The 18567-nt window shown below is 40.8% G+C and overlaps 3 protein-coding genes across 26 annotated transcripts in view; all 3 read right to left on the bottom strand.

Moving 5' to 3' along the window:
• magi3a (membrane associated guanylate kinase, WW and PDZ domain containing 3a) overlaps positions 1-3102 on the bottom strand; it is a 151155-nt gene extending 148053 nt beyond the window's left edge. For 2 of the 3 annotated variants that reach the window (XM_023956848.2, XM_023956849.2), the window contains exon 1: positions 2015-3085. In XM_023956848.2, coding sequence (XP_023812616.1) covers positions 2015-2354 — 340 coding nt within the window. In that variant the 5' untranslated portion in view covers positions 2355-3085. Of the gene's footprint in view, positions 1-2014 lie in introns of all 3 variants that reach the window. The other variant, XM_023956847.2, reaches the window with a different exon arrangement.
• Positions 3103-4555: 1453 nt separating this feature from the next.
• Positions 4556-13294, bottom strand: tmem269 (transmembrane protein 269). Its single transcript, XM_023956850.2, has 7 exons — positions 13069-13294; positions 12107-12149; positions 9269-9416; positions 8913-9010; positions 8020-8163; positions 7728-7928; positions 4556-6598 (listed from the first exon to the last, which is right to left on the bottom strand). Exons 2-7 carry the CDS (start codon positions 12129-12131, stop codon positions 6489-6491), a joined length of 726 nt encoding a protein of 241 aa, XP_023812618.1. The 5' UTR covers positions 12132-12149; positions 13069-13294; the 3' UTR covers positions 4556-6488.
• Positions 13295-15208: 1914 nt separating this feature from the next.
• hspg2 (heparan sulfate proteoglycan 2) overlaps positions 15209-18567 on the bottom strand; it is a 130433-nt gene continuing 127074 nt past the window's right edge. For 21 of the 22 annotated variants that reach the window (XM_023956855.2, XM_023956856.2, XM_023956859.2 and 18 more), the window contains one exon: positions 15209-17326. In XM_023956855.2, coding sequence (XP_023812623.1) covers positions 17154-17326 — 173 coding nt within the window. In that variant the 3' untranslated portion in view covers positions 15209-17153. The remainder of the gene's footprint in view (positions 17327-18567) is intronic. The other variant, XM_078950236.1, reaches the window with a different exon arrangement.

Below are 18567 nucleotides of genomic sequence, written 5' to 3'. Positions count from 1 at the left end.
AAAGCTTAGCGTAATTTTCTGCACACGACACATTAGCGACTGGATCACAGCTCAGCCCATCAGCTCACGCTAAATGAATAATTGTCAAAACACTGTGTTTCAACTTTTAACTACGTCCTAATCAACAATCCAAGCTGGAGGAAGTATTCAGTCTTTAACAGCTTTACACAAATATCTATAGTTTTAAAGGAAATGTCAACAGATTTAGTCTTTGATGAAGTCGGGTGGAACAACTTTAAGTTTACAGTTTTGTTTCTACGACTCCTTTACACTGCTTTTGAATGAAGTGAGATTTGTTGAGCACAAACACACAAAACAATCGACTGCATGTGTCATTCATAATTTATTCATAGTAGGCCTGCACGATACATCGCAAATTTATCGTTATCACAATATCAAGCTGTGCAATACGCATATTACAAAAGACAAGTCAAGTTTGGTTTCTATGGTAAGATAAATTGTTGCTGTAACTTCAGACATGTTGGTAGCAGTGACTGTGTATGAGAACTGAACCAAATGGCGTCACCCATAGAAAATGATTCGTCTCCAGCTTAAAGTTAATTCAGCCGCCATTGTTTTTGCGATATGGACATTTTAACCCAAAATGTGTTTATTTAAAGAGTCTGTTTAAAGGACAAACTCTTTAAATCAATATTTTTCCAAAGCAGTTTAGGTTTGATCCTCACGTTCTCCATGGAAAAATCTTTCATTTGTGAAAGCACATGGACACCAGATCTTTTTCATTGACTGTAAAAGAGGACTGGACTGAGTGACCCCTCCCCCTGACATTCCAAACAGGAAGTACCTGCTGGCTCCAAGAAGCCAAAATCCCATAGACGTCGATTGAGAAATAAACAGCTGTTACTCAGTCATTCTATTTGTCAGACCAATCATTCATGCTCTGATACCTTTTTCATAACATCTTCTTGCATAATTTTTTTTCCCCAATACATTTTGTCTTTATTGCAAGTTATAAACTGACTAATCAGATGCCTCAGTAAAAGGATGTGGTCCCTGCTGACCCCCACCGCGACCGTTTGATTGACAGATTCCCCTGAGCTGCTTTCAGTGGTAGGGGCGTGGACTTTGAATAAACTCTCTCCTGATTGGCAACAGTAGTTCCCATGGAAACATTGACTCAGACCGACTGACTGACTCGGACCCATCATTGTTGTCTGGCTCCAACATAGCAACATCTGCATTAATGGCTACTAAAATTGCCTTCATTGGAGCCGGACGTAAGGGAGTTTTAATGGGTGATGTTAAACCTGCTCTGTCCAGTTCTATATACACACAATGATCTTAACCCCTAGATGCCTGAATTTACTTCCAGTGAATTAAAAAAAAACTCAAAGTTTTTGCTTTCAAATCAAATGGATGCTAAATTAAGGTAATTTTGAAGCCAAAGTGGTTTGATGTGTATCTGCATCAATTGACATTAAAGGGGGTAAATATGTTTTTCCACTGAGTGATTTGTTGTGATTTGCACTTCAGGGCCACTGTAGTTCTAAATCTGTGATGTCATACTGCTCTACAACTCTGTGTTTTGAGAGCAGACCAGACAAAACTGAACTGTTTCGAGTCCAAACCTCCAGTGGTCAGTCATCCAATGTTTTCTAAGCATTTCAAAAGCTTCTCTTCTCCTTTACGGTTCAGCTAAAGATAAATGTGATTAAGCACAAATCCATGAGATTCCTAGTGTGACTCCCTGCTGCCAAGCTGGCTCAGCACCCTGCCACTTTCAAGACATGGGTGTAATTGATTCAATTAGGCTTGGATGCAACACTGCAAGCAGGACCTCTGCGTCCAGCAGCTGGCAGCCTCATCCAGATCTCCTCCAAGTGTTGGTGGAGATCCATCCATCCATCCATCCATCCATCCACAGCCTCATGACTGCTGCTCAGTGTGGCTGTCATTATGGTTTGATGCAAGCCCCGTTCATTGGGCATGTCTGAGCAGCACTAAAGGTTCAATGAGGGCTGAGTGATCTGCAGGTGTTCCCGTGCGCGCTCACCTGGTCTCACGGTCTTCAGGCGGACTGGCTCCCGGTAGTGGCGGATGACGGCCAGAGTGTCCCTGTTGGTGAGCCCGCTCACCGGCGTGCCGTTCACCTCCAGCAGGACGTCCCCGCTGCTTGGGAGCCTCCCGGCGTGGCACACCAGCGCGTCCATGACCATGTGTCCAAGGTAGGGGAACTCTCCCAGCTCAGCGCCGCCGCGCACCTCCACCACGGACACCAGCTCCCCGGATCCCCCCCACGACACGGCGCACTCCTGCAGCTTGGCGGACCAGTGCCTCTTCTTCTTCAGTGTCTTGGACATCGCTGGCGGCGCGCGCGAAACCCCGACGTCCATGAACAGCTGTCCTTCAAAAGCAACCTCCTACTACAGCGCGACGACGCGGGAGCGCAGCATCGCAGAATAAAGAAGTTATTCCAGAACAAACTCTTTATTTTTCCCCCCCCAAAGCTGTGTAGGTTTGGATCCTTGCGTTCTCTATGGAAAAAAATCCGTCCAGTCACCCGAGCATCATCTGTCTGTGAGCGCGCAGTGCCGCAGAGGAGCGGGAGGCTCGTTTCGGATGCTCCGCGGGGTTCAGAGCAACTTAACAAACAGCAGCGCCTTCTGCCTCCCCGTTAACCCGCTGATGGCCACCGACCGAGTGTGCGCAAAAGCCCCACCGCGCACCGGAACCTCCTCAAATATCCAAAGGAAATTTAGACTCAGTCAGAGCGAGGGGAAATAATGCAAAGTTAAAAGTAACGCTTTTATTTTGAAAAAAAAAAAAAAAAATCCTCTGTGGGAAATTCACGCCGTGCACCTGTCCGCTTCGCCGGCCCTCCTCCGTGGTGACATCAACAACACACAGTCCTTAGAGACGGGAAAACACACCTGAACATTCTCTAAAACCGCACGAGCGCTTCGGTTTGGCTCTCAAATACTTCCGCCGGACTCTTTCGTGTCCTCCTCGGCTCTCAAACAGAAGCTGGGAAACTGCGCAGCAGCGTGACACAGACCTGAGCCGATTAGGCTGCGCTCCATAACTTTTTTTTGTAATCCTTCATTTTCCGCTTTTCGTTCCTGACGGCATCTGGATTTGTCCAATCAGAGTTCGGGGGGCGGTCCAATTTAAATATTTCTTTCCTAAGTGGGCGGGGCTTTCACGAGTGAGGATGGTGTGTTAGCAAAGCACCGATGAACGCTTTCCAGGGACAAATACGTCTAAATTACTCGCATCGTTTATGTTTGTCGCCATAAAGAAACTTTTAATGCCTCCTTGGTGCAAAACTCAATGATATTTTGTTCCTTTCAGACTATTTCACAGTTTGAGCTTTCGCCATGAAACCGTCGGGAAATTGAAAGTTTTATTTTCTTTTTCTTTGACAATGGCGCCCTCACGTGGCTGGCAGCGTTCCATACTGGCTTCCAAAAAAACACAGGTAACAGCAACTCCCAATATTAAAGTGCCTAGGATAGCACAAGGGTTACGGCGGTTTTAATCGAAAGTACTTTGATCTGTGAACTTCATCAGTGCGTTCAAACTCTTAAAAGATGCACATATTTCCTCTACAGTGTTCAGCAGCAATCTTATGCTGTTGTTAGCATAAAATTCTGGAGATTTTGCTCCTAAGTCTTCCTAAACCTATCCCCTTTGGATGAATATGTTCAACTTTTGTTTCTACACATAAATAAAGATTCAAAAATAAAAACAGTTGTGATTGGTTGATAACTTTTTCTCTCTTTTTTTGCAGTAGTAATGCTTTTTTTTGGCCATAAGTCTTCAGAAAGTCACATTTATTTATTTGAATGGTGCAACATTTTATGGATTTGAAAAGCAGAGTGGGGTTTATCGATTGCGCTCACAAATAATTTGCTACATTTGACCAAACTCAACTTTGGTGTTGACTGTTTTTTTTTGTTTTTTTTATTGGACAGTTAAAATTTGGAGTGACAAAGCAGTATTTTTTCATTTGGGTAACATGTCTAAAAAATGTTATTGGTTCAAATGATTTCTCTTTTTTTCCCTCGTTTGGGATAAATAATGTCAAATTGAACTCTAAATAATATGGAGGGCTGCAAGAGACAAATTAAAACAAACATGCTGTTAAGTTATTAAATAATTGTGTCTTTAATTATTTATTGTCATCACATAAGTAAAATTGGAAAACAATAAATAAAAGCTTAACTATATGTGGCATTAAAATACATTAAGATATTTACTTGTTTCATGGCCAGTGTTGACTGAATGTAATTACAAAGCAGTGGTGTATTAGTTTTTAAAGTAAAACTGGATTTTGGTCAGGTGATTTCTGCCCAAATGATTCTTTTAGAGTTGAAGGTTGCAGACCACCGAATTATACAATTATGTCTGCAGAAATCCCGGTTTAATTCTGGACTTTCTTGCCAGATAAACTTTTTTTTTTTAATCTTTATGCAATCTACATTTAAACTAACATGATGGATCAGAGGAAGCAGGTCCGGAATTCTGTGCAGAAACTGTGTGGTGACTTTTCAACCAAGAAATCCCAGCTATTACAAAATGATTAAGACTGCAGTCATTTTAAAACTTCTTTATTTCCAAAATATACAGACTTCAAAGCACGGATCTTTTCTTTGTGTTTTGGTAAAGGTACAGTTTCTCTCTGTAATGCTCCGAATTCATCACTGTGACTGTACAGCTTACAAAGCAGAGCACCCCCCACACACAAAAAACAACTGAATGCGTTTGAAAAAGCAAAACAACCAAAGTGTAAATCTGTGGAAACTACATGGCAGCAGAAATCCTAAAAATAAAAACTAATTCTGCTCCTTTGAATTCCTTTAGAGTTTACACAGGTTCAGATCTGTAATTAATGCTAAAGGTTTGTGAGAACAAGCGGGCAGGTGTTTGCTTTTAAGCGAAGCTGGGATCCAAATGAGAAGTCAAAAATGATCCATGGATGTGCTGGAATCTCTGTCAAGCTGTCAATCAAAGCCCTAGAAAACTATTGTGTCTTCATTTCTCAGTCTCAGTGCATAGATACTTAATAAGCAATGCCAAAAAGTGGATTCTTCATACAAAAAATATATGATAACAATTCAAATACTGACACTCAAATTATAGAACCATTCTCTGCAGATTTTAAAGACCCACTCTGATGAAAATGGCATTTTTAGCGTGTTCTTGTAGCAATTTTTTCATGGAGGACATATTTATACAAAATTTTGATTAAAATTGCATTTTTGAGTTTGTCTGTTTTTTGTTCAATTTTTTGTGAATCTGGAGTAGACAAAAAAAAGATGACTGAGAAAATACTAAAACTATATCTAGAAAACAACACCGATTATTTTTTTTAAATGGTCTTAAAAATGTCATGTTCATATTTTAAAAGACCACTAGGAAGCCTTTAAAAAGATATCAGAAAATGATCGGAGTGGGTCTTAAAAATATCGGCAATAGCCTCCATTGCCCATCAGGCAAGGACAGTGCATCTTTTAGCCACTAGATGGCAGCAAAACGCTTTCAAGGAAAGTGCATCTTTTAGCCACTAGATGGCAGCCAAAGATGGCTTTCATGACCTCTTTCAAGGGTTCTCCTTTTGAAACTCATACTAAGCTACTAAAACTATAAAGCCTCCTAAAACAGAGACAAGCAATGACCTAAATAAACTTAGTCAAATATAGAAGATTAAAATAGGATTTTTTTTAGACAGAGGCAACATCATAAAAACACAAGAGTATCTTATTTCTCAAAGCAAAAAAAAAAAAAAAAACGTGTGGTAGAGTTTAGGTGGTGAAAAGCCCCATCAGTGAATGAACATTTAGTTTTCCACCCAAAAAGGAAGCTGAAACTCTTGCAGGAAAGAGAAGATCAAAATCAGGGACAAACTTCCAAACTTGAAAGGTAAAGAAACTTTTTTATGCTAAGTTGACGAATTTAAAAGGGACATGAAACTGGATTCTTCATCAGTTTGTAGATTTTTGTTGAATCTGAGAAAGATTATCTTCAGAAAAGCCTGGTGGGTGTATAAAGTAGAAGTTATTATTTCCCAGCAAGAGAAAAAAAAAGACCAAATGAGTAAAAATGTATCTGAAAAGAGTGTTGTTGTTTTTGTTTGTTCTGTATCTATGTGGACCAAAACGAGAGCAGAAAATTCAAAAGAATGTGTCAACATGTAAATGAAATAAGGGGACGCCACATTCTGTTTGGCTCTCTTTGGAAAATCATTCTAGATTTGAAACTAAAAGGCGATAAAAGGCTTTTGAAGGGCTGATAAACGGAATAAAAAGTGGATTTTTTTTTAAACAAAAAGGCAGCGCACCTCGGCACTGTGACAGCATCATCCCAAACAGAGACATAAAAAAGAAAGCCCTCCCTTATCGTCCTTTCTGGTCCTCTGCAGTTGAGGAGGCGTGGTGAGGTCGTGACAGACGTGTGCCTGTTTTCAGCCCCGCAGCAGCAGTCTGGGAGGCCTGGTTCGGACCGGCCCGGGTCTGCGCAGCGCTGCTTTATACTTTACTGCTCCAGAGAGATGTGGGAAATAAAATGTAGGACACGGACCAAAGCAGGTAGTATACACACGCAGGGGGGAAGGAGGAGCAGAACACCATGGCCACGCCTGAAACAGAGAAACACCAGCGATAAACCACAGAGTCCAGAACCACAGGAAGGATCGAAAACCATCAATGTTTTTACAGGAAACCTTCCGATTCATGTCTGCTTTTACTACATGCAGCATGAGAAATCATCACAGAAACAGAATCCTCCTCCGAAAATCTTTGGTTCTTTTTCTAAAAAGCATTCCCACTGGTCTTTTAATTATAATTATGCTGTTTTTTGCCAAAAATCAAAAAATCTGTGTCATTTTCTAGGACATAGTTTCTGCAGAGCGGCAGGAGTTCATTTCAAATTCATCCGAGTTCTAGGTGGGACCACATAGTTGATTTTAAGCTGACTTTTCTGTAACCCTTGTGCTATCCTAGGCACTTTACCATTGGGAGTTGGGTCATCTAGACCCACTAGACAGTGTACTGAACCTTTTTTCTTCAATGATTTGTGATCTTCACTGGTGTCCATGGATTACATGAAATCTTTCCACCTTTATCCACCTTTGTCAATGTAAGGGTGGGGTCATCTAAGATAGCACAAGGGTTAAACATGTCCTCCATCCCCAGAAAAATGCCACACGAACATGTTCAAAACACCAAAAACACAATTTTTATGGAAGTGGGTCTTAACTGACAAATCTGTACAGTTGGCCCGCAGGAAATATTAAGATTGTAGATCGCTCTGTGAGCCCATAGAGAGAAAACATTCATGCACATTTTTTTTTTGCTGTGGACGACAGGTAGTAGCGAACACTCATACAACACGTAAGGGTAAAGTAAAGATGAGGTAGGTCAGGCTCAACTCAGGCTCTTCGTATAGATTTTTCCCTTTTTTCTAACCCCACACTGCACAAAGACCCCGTTAGAGAAGTTCACGGGATTTGTGTGCACTCCTTTTCTGATTGTTAGAAATGAAGAAGTTAGACAACTAGGGCACAGTTATGCATCACCTCCACACCCCAGGTGCATGTGACTAAGGCTTAGAGCAGGAATTCCTTCTAAATTTGAAGAATCTGCCTTATTGTTCATGGTTTGTTGCCGAGCAACACACAGATGACCAGTGGTTTGATTTTATTGTTCAGAAAAAGAAGAACTTGATTGAAAACCGAGTGGCGGTTTTTGTCAGAGGAAGCCGCTCACCTCCCGCATAAACCGCTTTCTTCCAGGCCTGGGACTCCAGGACTCTGTCATGGGGGTAGAAGTTATGGCTGATCATAAAGAGGATCATTGCCACCGCGATGACCCGCAGCAGGGTCATGTCGCCCCCCGACAGCAGAGAGGCGCTGGCCAGGATGGCTGAGGAGTAGATGCAGGGCAGCCCGCGGTACATGAAAGGGATCCCTGATGGAACAAAACAAGAAAAGGGGGGGTTTCTGTATTGAGGGGGGGGGGAAAGAAAAAAAATTTACCAAAATTTTGCATTCAAACTCACCACTTGAGAAGAAGCAGAGGCGCACAAACACAGACAGAACGTAGCACATACACAGGACGTTGTCCAGCAAGTCCGGCGTCCTCAGCAGCAGCGAGGTGGCGATCCCAAAGGTGGTGAAATCGGCAAAGTCATCCAGCTTTGCACCTGAAAGGGAGGCGCAAACACAGAACCTGCTGAGAACCTTAGACAAAAACAAAAACCTCTCTCTGGTGGGCGTTTTTGCTCGCACACCTGGTCACAGCGGGCTTTGGGGAGCCGCCATGCGAAAGTCCAGCGTCAGCCCGACAGGCATGATCTGTTCTGTAAACAACACTCTGCCTGGTCTCTTTAGGAACACGGACGGCGTGTTTTCAGCAGGTCGCGGTGAGGTGATTCAGGCCGAGGTGGAATCCGGGGATTCCAACCCCCACACCCACCCGGGGTCAACCATTTGAGCAATTTCAGACACGCCGAAAACTCAAAGCGAGGGGATCACACGGACAATCGGAGTGCGGTCCCGTGGAATTAGGCGGCTTAATCGGAAAGGGATTCATTTAACACAAAAACGTTGTTGGGGGGGGGCAAAACAACACTCACCTGCATGTCATGCAGAAAAAAACGCCAAACTAACAAAGACGCACCCAGCAGTTATTTTAAGCCGCTGGAGACAATGGCTTAAAGAGAAGCTGTTAAACATAATCTAGATTTGTAATTGTAGTCGTGCTAAATATGGTATTTATGGGATGTTTAAAGAAAAACTGTTTAGATTCTGAACTTTTTTTGCAGCAGCAGAAGCAGCTTTCCTTCATCAGCCCCCTTCATTTACAGCTGCACAAAGCCGCTGCCACCTCGGCCAACATCCCGGCTGAGGTTTATCCCCGCTAAAAGCTATTGACCACAACCATGCCACTTACCCAAAGCGGAGCAGGCATCCAGTCGCCTGGCAACGGCTCCATCTGCCAGATCCAGCAGGTAGCCAATCAGAACCAGCCAGCAGGCCGCGTGATGGTGCCTGGACGAAACAAAAGTGCCAGGTTGAGCCGTTTAATGTTTACAACTTGTTTTCCAAAGACAAAAAACACTAAACCGACTGGACCTTCTCGGTGTCCGGATAAAAATGACTTTTACAGACGTTTTTTTGGTTCTAACAGGCGATCTCTAAAAAAAGCTGCTCTGGTTTTTTCAGAATTTTGCGATCGATGGCTGCGTTTTTGCCCCCCAGGGGCACACGTCCACATCCACGGCCTCCATTAGCAGCGTGTCCACTCACCCGTTAAGGCTGCTGAGGATGGAGGCCATGCCCATGACCATGTTGGCCACAGACAGAGCGTTGGCGGCATTTTTGCGTGCAAACTCTTTGATCTGGAGCCCTGTGGTGGGATCGCTCAGGAAGACCTTGTTGGCACGCTGGAATAAATCTGAGAATGAACCAAACAAATACTGTCAGCTGTTGGCTCGATAATCTACCATGATTTGATGCCTTTTTTGCATAAAACAACCAAACCACCGGATAGTTAAAACTATTTTAAACCATGGAATGGTGGGCATTTTTCCCCAATCCCATACAACCAAACCAAGATCCAGTAATCTTGTAATAAACTTCTTCTGCCTTCAACTCCCCAAAGTACATTTGAATACATGGACGCAGTAAAACTACCTTAACACAGGTGGTTTATCGCTCGAACGTCAGCCGAGTGACCATCTGGTCAGACTTGTTTGATATAAGGCAGTCTGGTTAACCCTTGTGCTATCCTAGGCACTTTAACGTTGGGAGTTGGGTCATCTAGACCCACTAGACAGTGCTCTGAACCTTTTTTCTTCAGTGATTTGTGATCTTCTCTGGTGTCCATGGATTACATGAAATCTTTCCAACTTTATTCCACCTTTGTCATGGTAGGAATAACACGTCAATGTATGGGTGGGGTCATCTGGACCCCATAGGATAGCACAGGAGTTAAGGCTCATGAAGGGTCGTAGAGAGGAGCGCTCAGTTTCAGGCATACCTAAAGGGGAATGCAGGTGGGACTTGCAGTTCCTTTGAGTCTAATTAAAAATTGAATAGATGATGCGTTCATAGGGCTAATTTTAGTAACACGCTCTCATGACGTACGGGTCACACTGTTTTACGGCCTTGTGGCTGGACACAGGAATGCGCACTTGTCACACGAGCAGCATTAACGGGCTCTTTGCTTCGTGCGGATGATTTGTGGGGTTAAAAAAATATATAAATCTGTATGACACGCCTACATCTCACCTACTTTACCATTACTTTACCCTGCTGTGTTGCATACGTCCTCGTGCACCAACATTTTTGCTCTACAGGCTCACAGAGGGGTCTAGGACTTTGATATTTCCTGCAGGTTACCCATGCCCCCCCATACAGGTTTACCGGCAGACAGCCTGTATCCACCCGTGGGGGCAGTTGTGACCCCGGCATTAAGATATGAACTCCCTCCGCTCTGAAATTGCTCATTAGAGAAAATTGTTCATTAGAAATTCGCCTCTGAGTTGTGGGCAGGACCGTGGGCGAGGAGTAAGCCCACCCCTATTTCCCCTCATCCATTTGTCTACAAACACCCCCGCTACCTTATAGCCCCTCACACCCCCAACCTAACATTACAGGTGCAACAAAAATGGCAAGCAATATTAGAGCAATCTAGCCGTACAGCTTTGATCCAGATTCCAGCTCAGATGAGGGGAAAAAAGACGTACATGAATCTATTTGTCTACAAGTTGATGCATCAGAATGGAGCAGAGCAGGGAGATTGTGGTTTGGCTTTGTAGCCTCTACATCACAACTACAAGCTTTTTCAAACATTCAAACATTTCCTGATTCCCAACGATTTGAATACAGAAATACTCAGAAATGCACTTCAGAGCTTCATTATTTTTCCTCTATGTCCTCCATCACAAGAAAAATTCCATAAATACATGTAAAAAAACAAAACAATGTTTAGTGGAGTACATTTAAATTGAGTTAGTGAAGACATTATGGTTTAGCAGTATTTGCTGAAGATTGACCTTGATGTTAGTACACAACCTTTTAACGTGAATATTTCCGCCTATACTTCAGCGGCTTCCTGTTATGGGTTTTTTCCACTATTTTCCTCCAAAGCATCGTACCTACACCTGACTGGCAATGTATACGTTCATTTATCACAAATCAGCTGATTTGGACAAAAATTGTAGAATAAATAAGAATGTAAATACATTTTAAACCAGCAGCAACAATTTCCCCCCTAGAGTACAAATGAACAAACTAAAATCCCCCACTAGGCACAATTTTCTTTCAAATCAAGAGACATTTTATTTGTGGTGTCTAAAATTGTGATAATGTACAAATCTGATCTGATGATCTTTTATTTTTTTATTGTTCCAGTTGACAACTTATTAAGTTTTCACCCAGAACTTCCACTGATTCCTGAGAAGGATTCTGATTCATTTCTTCATTTTTCTTCCTAACAAGTACAGCTTACTGAACTCTTCCAACTTGCATTGAAACAACAGCTTGTGGAAAACGGTGAGGTTTTCGCTCAGCTCGTTCGCTTCACCGCTTTGCTTACCGACAAGAAGAGCAAAAAGGAGCTAAAGTCAGAGCTGGACACAATTTCAACAAGTCTCTCTGTATGGATGGCTGCCTAATGAGTGCAAAGCATGATGGGATGTTACCATGTTACGTAATTCACTGGGAGGTTACCAGGTAACCACTTGAAAAACAAGGAAAACTTAACTCTCACTTCACAACAAGGACATGCAGACATGAACTTAAAATTATAATTTTTTTAATTTATTTTCAATATTTAGGAAAATGAATGATACAGATGAAAGTTGAAATATTTATAAAATAAACAATTGGGTGTATTATTAGGTGTAAAAAGACTGGAAACTGTCTTATATATTAATTGTTCCTAGTTATCTAGGTGCTCATCTTTTTGACCTCTTCAATACCCCCAACATCTCACTTTATACCATCCGTTTTAGATTGAAAAGCTATGGCAGGACATCAGTTTTATTCCTGCTTCCCTACAATGTTTGGTTTTAACAGAATCCTTAACACCCCCAAACAAAAAAACGAATGAAGAGATGAGAATGAGGGAGGAGTACGAACCAGGGGATGGAGTTAGGAGGATCATGGCTGTTCCCTCACAACACTGAAAGAGAGGCAGAAGACAAAGTTAGCTTCACACACAACATCATTGGAACACAATAGATCCTTTGAAAATGAAGGAACAAAAATAAAAATGTTAGAAACCATCAAGTACCAGTAAGAGCTATTTTCACAGCATCTTATTCCATGAGTCGTTTTGTGAAATACCACTCAGTGAGCTGCACTGGTCTCTTATTTTTCCATCTTTTTACATGAAAGCCTACTTTTTTGATTAACTTTATTGCTTCCACATATTTTAATTTTGTTTGTTTGTTTGTTTTTTCAAAAATAAGATGTCACTTTATCTAATTTGATCAGTTCCACACAGTACATCATACATTTATAATGTTAATCAGTACCATAGTTTCATTTTTAGTGCTTTAGTTAAAAAGGCTATTTTGTGTGTTGCCAAAATGAGATCTTCAAAAGACAAAAAGTCTTATTTGAGAATAACTTCGCACTCTAAATTGTTAACTTACAGCATTCCTGCATTAAAAGTCACTTAAAATGAAGTAGTTTTGATAGGATTTTTGTGAACTTTTGTCGGTCTTGAGGTGCCAATTTACACCTGGACGTTGTCGAGCTGTGATGAAGCGCACATAATTACCCATCATGCTTTATGCTCGAAAATGCCAAACGGCCTGGGAATAAATATTAAGACGGAAAAAAAGAAAATAATGTCAATCGTTGTGTTTGTTTTGATATTTGCTGTAGAATCCACTTGCTATGTTGTTGCGCAGCCTTACGACACGTTGAAACAACACCTTAACCCAGAAACACCTTCATTTGTCTATTAAACCAACTTTTCACAGTCATAAAAGACATGGAAAGACGTCATAGTCAATAACTCCATAAATAAGTAAAATAATTTATTATTAGAATATTATATAGCGAAATATACAAGAGAGGTTTTTAATCCTTACCTGAGACTCCACAGGTTTTTTTCTTATTGACTATAAATAGATGTGACACACTCACTGCGCACCTGCTCCTCTTATAAAGCTATAATATATCCTCCTATTTGTTTTGGCTTTTACTATCGTTTTGCAGACACTTGTTCATCTAACTTTTTACGTTTTCGGTGCGGAACGCGGTACGTAAAGCAAGTCACCCCTTTAACTTCGCTGCGTTATTCGGGCTCGCGCTTTTAAACCCTGAGACAATTCCACTGGAACATTCCACCGGAAATGAGGCCACCGCCTCTTCCAGCTTTTTCCACAATATTGATGGACGGTACTTTGATGTTTCCCGCTCCTTGTAGAAATAATCGAGTCCTGTATTCATGAAGATCCAGCTTTTTTTAATTATAATTATCAACTCTATGACTTCTCAAATTATTAAAAAAATTCTGGCTTCTGAATTTAAATGAACAAATGTTTTTTTTCTGTGTATTAGACTATTTTCTACTTTATAGCCAATAAGTCTACTTGCGATAATTGACTTTAAATATGTACACCATGCCTGTCTCTTAAATAAACAAACCAAAAATTGCTTCTCACATTCCTCAGAAATTACAACTAAATTAAACCTTAATAAGATTCTGAGACTCTGAGATTTAAAAATGTGTTAAATGTTGAGCAATATCAGTTATTTTCGTTTAGGAAATGCTGATTTATTTTCTTTACATTGACAGAGGCATGTATAAAATTATACTCAAGTAACTATAGCTTTTTTTTAAAAACCCACTCCAATAAAAATCATGTTTTTAACATTTTCTGCTAATGGAGGACATGGAAAATTCCTCATTAGATTATCAGTTTTATTGTAATCTCTCCAGCGTTAGAGGACACTTTAACAGATGCAAATACTTTTGTTTTTAATGGCTTCATCTGCACGGGCTGCACATTGGTGTGTGGTAAGCATTGCACAGTGGTAAGCACTTTCATCTCCCTGGTAGAAGGTTCAAATCCCAGCTGGGACCTTGCTGTCTGGAGTTTGCATGTTTTCTCAGAGCACTCCTGTTTCCTTCAGCGGTCCAAAAACATGCATATTAGGTAAATTCATTATTGTATATTGTCCCCAGGCGTGTTGCCTAGTGACAGCCTCGCAACCTGTCCAGTTATTTGGCCCAGGCTCCTTCACAGGTCACATCTGGTTTATAATCAGAACAGCAGCTGCTTTTTATTGGTTTGGTTTTTCTAAAGTGTTTTTTTTTTCTCCTTTTGCTTAGATCTGGTATTCCTTGTTTTTTAACCTTTTGTTAACTCAAAAAATTGTTGCATGGTCCGGTCAAAGTCTGGAGCTGAGCTGACTGAAAACTGCATTGGGACATAAAGAGGACTGGTCTTTATTAACAAACGACAGCAGGGATCAATAAACCAATGAAGGCTAAAAAATTCCTCTCATTCAAGTAGTTTCTGCTTTTTTTTAGATTTATTTGACTTTTTCTTAAAACGTCATGGCAAAACCCAACTCCGATCATCTTTTGATGTATTGTAAAATTCTTCCCATTGGTCTTTTAATTATGCCTTTTTTGGGCAAAATCAAAAAAAAATGTGTCGTTTTCTAGGACATCGTTTGTCAGAAATTCAGAAATTCACCTCTGAGTTGCTAAGCCAACCCAGTTCCCATCATTCGTTTACATACTCTTACGCTACCTTAAAGCCCCTTTCACCCCCGACCTAACATTAGCCGTGCAACAAAAAGGGTGAGCAATACTGGATATATTAAGCCGAACAGTTATGAGCAAGAAGAAAACAAAGACATTCATGGATCTATTTCTCTACAAGTAGATCCATCAGAATGGAGTGGAGCAGGGAGCTCGTGGCCCCGCCCAGTGTATTTTCTACATCAAAAATAATAATAATGACTTGAACAATACTCAGAAATGCAGTTTAAAGCTGAATTTTCTTATTATATGTCCTCCATCATCACAAAAACAGGGGGTCTTTAAGATGGAGTGTGTTTGGGTGTAGCCCAACTTTGGCCTGTGAACCCACATAGAAAAGAGTGGATAGAGTATTTCCATTTTTTTTTTTCAGGCTACATATATTTTCCTGCAGAAATTCAAAAAATTAATTCTTTGTCATTGTGCGGACAAAAAAAAGTCATAAGAAACAAACAGCACATGAATTCTGTTTTTATTTAGGAAACATCAACGGGGAACATCTGGATGAGAATATGTAACATGGACAAGTTCAATCTGGTACACTTTTTTACAACTCCTCCTCTTCTTTGTCTGCCATTACCAAGACTGTAGGGGGCTTTAAAAACATAAAGTGGAGCGAGCTGTCCAGCAATTTTAATAGTGCAGTTTTATACTTATTATCATGTTAAAAATGAAGGTTACTGACAGATTTATATGATGACACGGTCTGTCTGACAATCCAGTTTAGGAGCAGATGCACTAGAATTGAACACACAGTATCCCTCTATGCTTCAATGTTTAAAAAAAGTCGACCCAAAATGTATTTATTTACTACTCAACCCTCTTTTTTTTTAGTTTTGGATCTTGTAGTGATTTTAAGGCCAGTTTTCATTTAATAAACCAAGCATGTCCCCTCCTTGGATCATAATTTATGGAAAACGTTGAAATGAACTAAATGAAAGAACTCAAAATGCGTGTGGGGGGTGGGAGGCAATACAAAATGCAGGAAAGCAAAACACCAGGCATGTGTAACCTAAAATCTACAGACAAAAAGCATTAAAAAGGAGATTGGAGAGGGAAAAAAAGAGACATAAAAAACCCACAAATTAATTAAAATGAAAACAGGAGCGCTCGCGATTGGATAGCAACACACACACACACACACATACACACACGTGTTTTAAGCTGGATAAAAAGTAAGAGACAATTGTAAACCCCAAAAGAGGGGTGTGTTGCCAACGTCATGTGTGTTTTTGCTGACATAAACCATCACGATCTGCAGGAGGTCTCATTAGCATCCCTACATGGATCCATGAAGACGAACAGAGAAAAAAACCCGCCACAGAGGCTTCGCCGAGGTGGTTCTAAAGCTACCAAACCAGAAATGATGAGGCGGTTCTGAACTGATCCTCTTGGGGATAATGACACCAAAATAAAGTGGAGTTTGACCTGGAACAAAATAAAAAATAAAAAGCCAAGTGGATACAGATTTCTTACCTGACTGTTTCATTTGATCAACATACATATGGAGGAAACAAAACCTTCTTGAGATCTACTCAATCAAAGGAGACATGCATCCAATGACGTGCATGTTAACATAAAGCTGTTTTTTTTAAATGCAAATCTGTTTATATACTGATCCATATCTAAAAATTAGCACCATTTTTTTTGTTTTCTTTCCATAAAAAAATACAAACAAAAGGAAAAAAGCACATTTTCGGCAAAAAGCAAAATTACAGTGAGTTTAAAGCAGCAGAACGTTATGACGTTTGGAGTTTTCTGTTCGACGTCCTGAGTTTCGCACCGAAGCTGCATGTGACCTTTGACCTTTTGTGCTCCCCCATCCCAACAGGTTTACAGACTTTGAGCATGTTCGAGGAGAAGGAGTCCTCTACAGAGGTGAAGAGAGAAGGCCTAAACATCTTCAAGTATTAATGCAGATATAAACAGCCTGTACACACACACGCACACGCACACACACACGGTACTAGAACCCAGAATAAAACAGATTAGGAAAGCTAGAAAGCAGTTTTATGGTTAGTTTGCATGTTTTCCCCCGACAAATATAATATATATTTTCATATATATAAATAAAAGTTCAGTGCTGTGAACCTCTCCAACTCCATAGGATCTGACTCCTTCTAAAAGGTCTAAAAAGTTTACTCTTAATCTTCTCGTGGCTAAAACTACAGCTGAAAGGGTTCTGGTTGTCCTTTGCTTTAAGTCCTTGGTTAAAAGCACAAAGGTAAAGAGAAAAAGATGTTCTTTTTGCTTTCTTTTTGGTTTTACGGCACACAGAGAGAAGCATCGCTCTAGGGTTTGTCATGTCGGGCTCCGTGCATGAAAGTCTCTGAGTGCGTCTTGTGGTGTGTGTTTGACGTCACTCCCAAGTCTCTCTGTGTGGTGTGTGGGTGTGTGTGTCTATGAGGAGCAGGGATGAACTTTGACGCCGCGGGCGGCGTGTGCCTGCAGGTCGACGGCCTGCGCTGGCTGCTGGCCTGGCCGAGCGTTCATCAGTGTCAGGTTTCTCACACAGCCCGTCAGTCCCGAGGAAAACTTCCCTCCTGTCATCGCGGACATGTTTGGAGCGCCGCCTGTCACACAGGAACATACACAAACATCAACCACAGATAAAACACAAGCTGACACATTTCTGCAGGTAGGGGATGTGGCATGTTTAGCCCATGGTGTTCACACTAGACAAGCAGGGAGGGGCTTCTTCGTTTCTACTGTTTACTAGCTCATGTCCAACACTTGCAGTTGTAAGAGGCTTGGTGCGAAATGTCGAACTTGAGGTCACTGTAATTATTAATTTATCCTCCATGATCAATTTTCGAATGGTTGGTACTACCGTGAATTGAAAGGGGACGTCATCCATTTGTCACTACCAAATCCGAGTCCCTGATGGATCACGTGTTTTACACGTAGAGCCCGAAAATTGTCGTAAACACGAGAGTTTTGAACGCAGAAGCCCCAAATGTGTGTTTACATTAACTTTTAATTAGAAGTGGTCGCTTAAACGTGGGAAGTATGAACGTAGGTATCTTTAAACTGATTGTCTCCAGTGACACCTAAATATCACATCCTCTTTGACATACCGTAATTATTCAACCATTTATGTGGATAAACTGATTCCATCGCATAACTGATTCTGTTGATTTACATTGATGGTAGTGACATGCAACACTTTAGTCAAGTGTTTAGTCCCAGAATTCACTGGGATCACACAAATTGTGTAAACAGAGATAAGGTGGTCAAAAGAGTATCAACACTTGAGCGTCAATTCCAATACTGAAGGGTTAACTGTGCTATTATCAATTCACAATTTAAACAGAAAGCAAAAATAAAAAGTGAAAAAACAAAACAGCTATTTTGACTATGACATGACTTTTGCAAAAATGGCAAAAATACAAACATTTCATGCCTTAAAACAGGGAGATGGTGGAGTCAAGTAGAAATAAGTGGTTCCTTGTTTGTCGTGGGATTTCATTTCTAAAAATAGCCTGAAAAAATAACCTAAAATCCAGGAAGTAGTTTTTATAATTATAAAAGATGTTTTAAGGCTGTAAAACTCCTCACTACACACTTCTTACACTATCATTAACATGAACATGTTCACATGTTGCTCCCTTGCTTAAACTCCTAAAGTTAAAACCTTTATAAAATAAATAAACACAGATGTAGCAGATTTGGCAAACTGAGTGTGTTTTGTACAGGAAGCCCAATATGGAAGAGATTGATTGACATTGTTTACACCCAATCACAACGCAGAACACAGTTCGCTGTAAAGAAAGATGCAAAATTGCAGACAAAAAAAAATTTAAATCAGCGAAAC

This window comes from Oryzias latipes, chromosome 7, assembly GCF_053564925.1.
Source record: "Oryzias latipes strain Hd-rR chromosome 7, Olatipes_Hd-rR_3.1".
NCBI classification, from domain to species: domain Eukaryota; kingdom Metazoa; phylum Chordata; class Actinopteri; order Beloniformes; family Adrianichthyidae; genus Oryzias; species Oryzias latipes.
The sequence above is the reverse complement of the archived record's forward strand: the minus strand, read 5'-3'. Positions and strand labels throughout refer to the sequence as shown.

Bases quoted from the DNA above. Each gene is read 5' to 3' on its own strand.
- tmem269 (XM_023956850.2), bottom strand. From the start codon at position 12,131: ATGATCCTCCTAACTCCATCCCCTG. The intron at 9,011-9,268 runs GTGAGTGGACAC...TGTTTCGTCCAG, and splicing joins ATCCTCAGCAGCCTTAACGG to GCACCATCACGCGGCCTGCT. The intron at 6,599-7,727 runs GTGAGCGGCTTC...TCTCTGTTTCAG, and splicing joins GAAAGCGGTTTATGCGGGAG to GCGTGGCCATGGTGTTCTGC.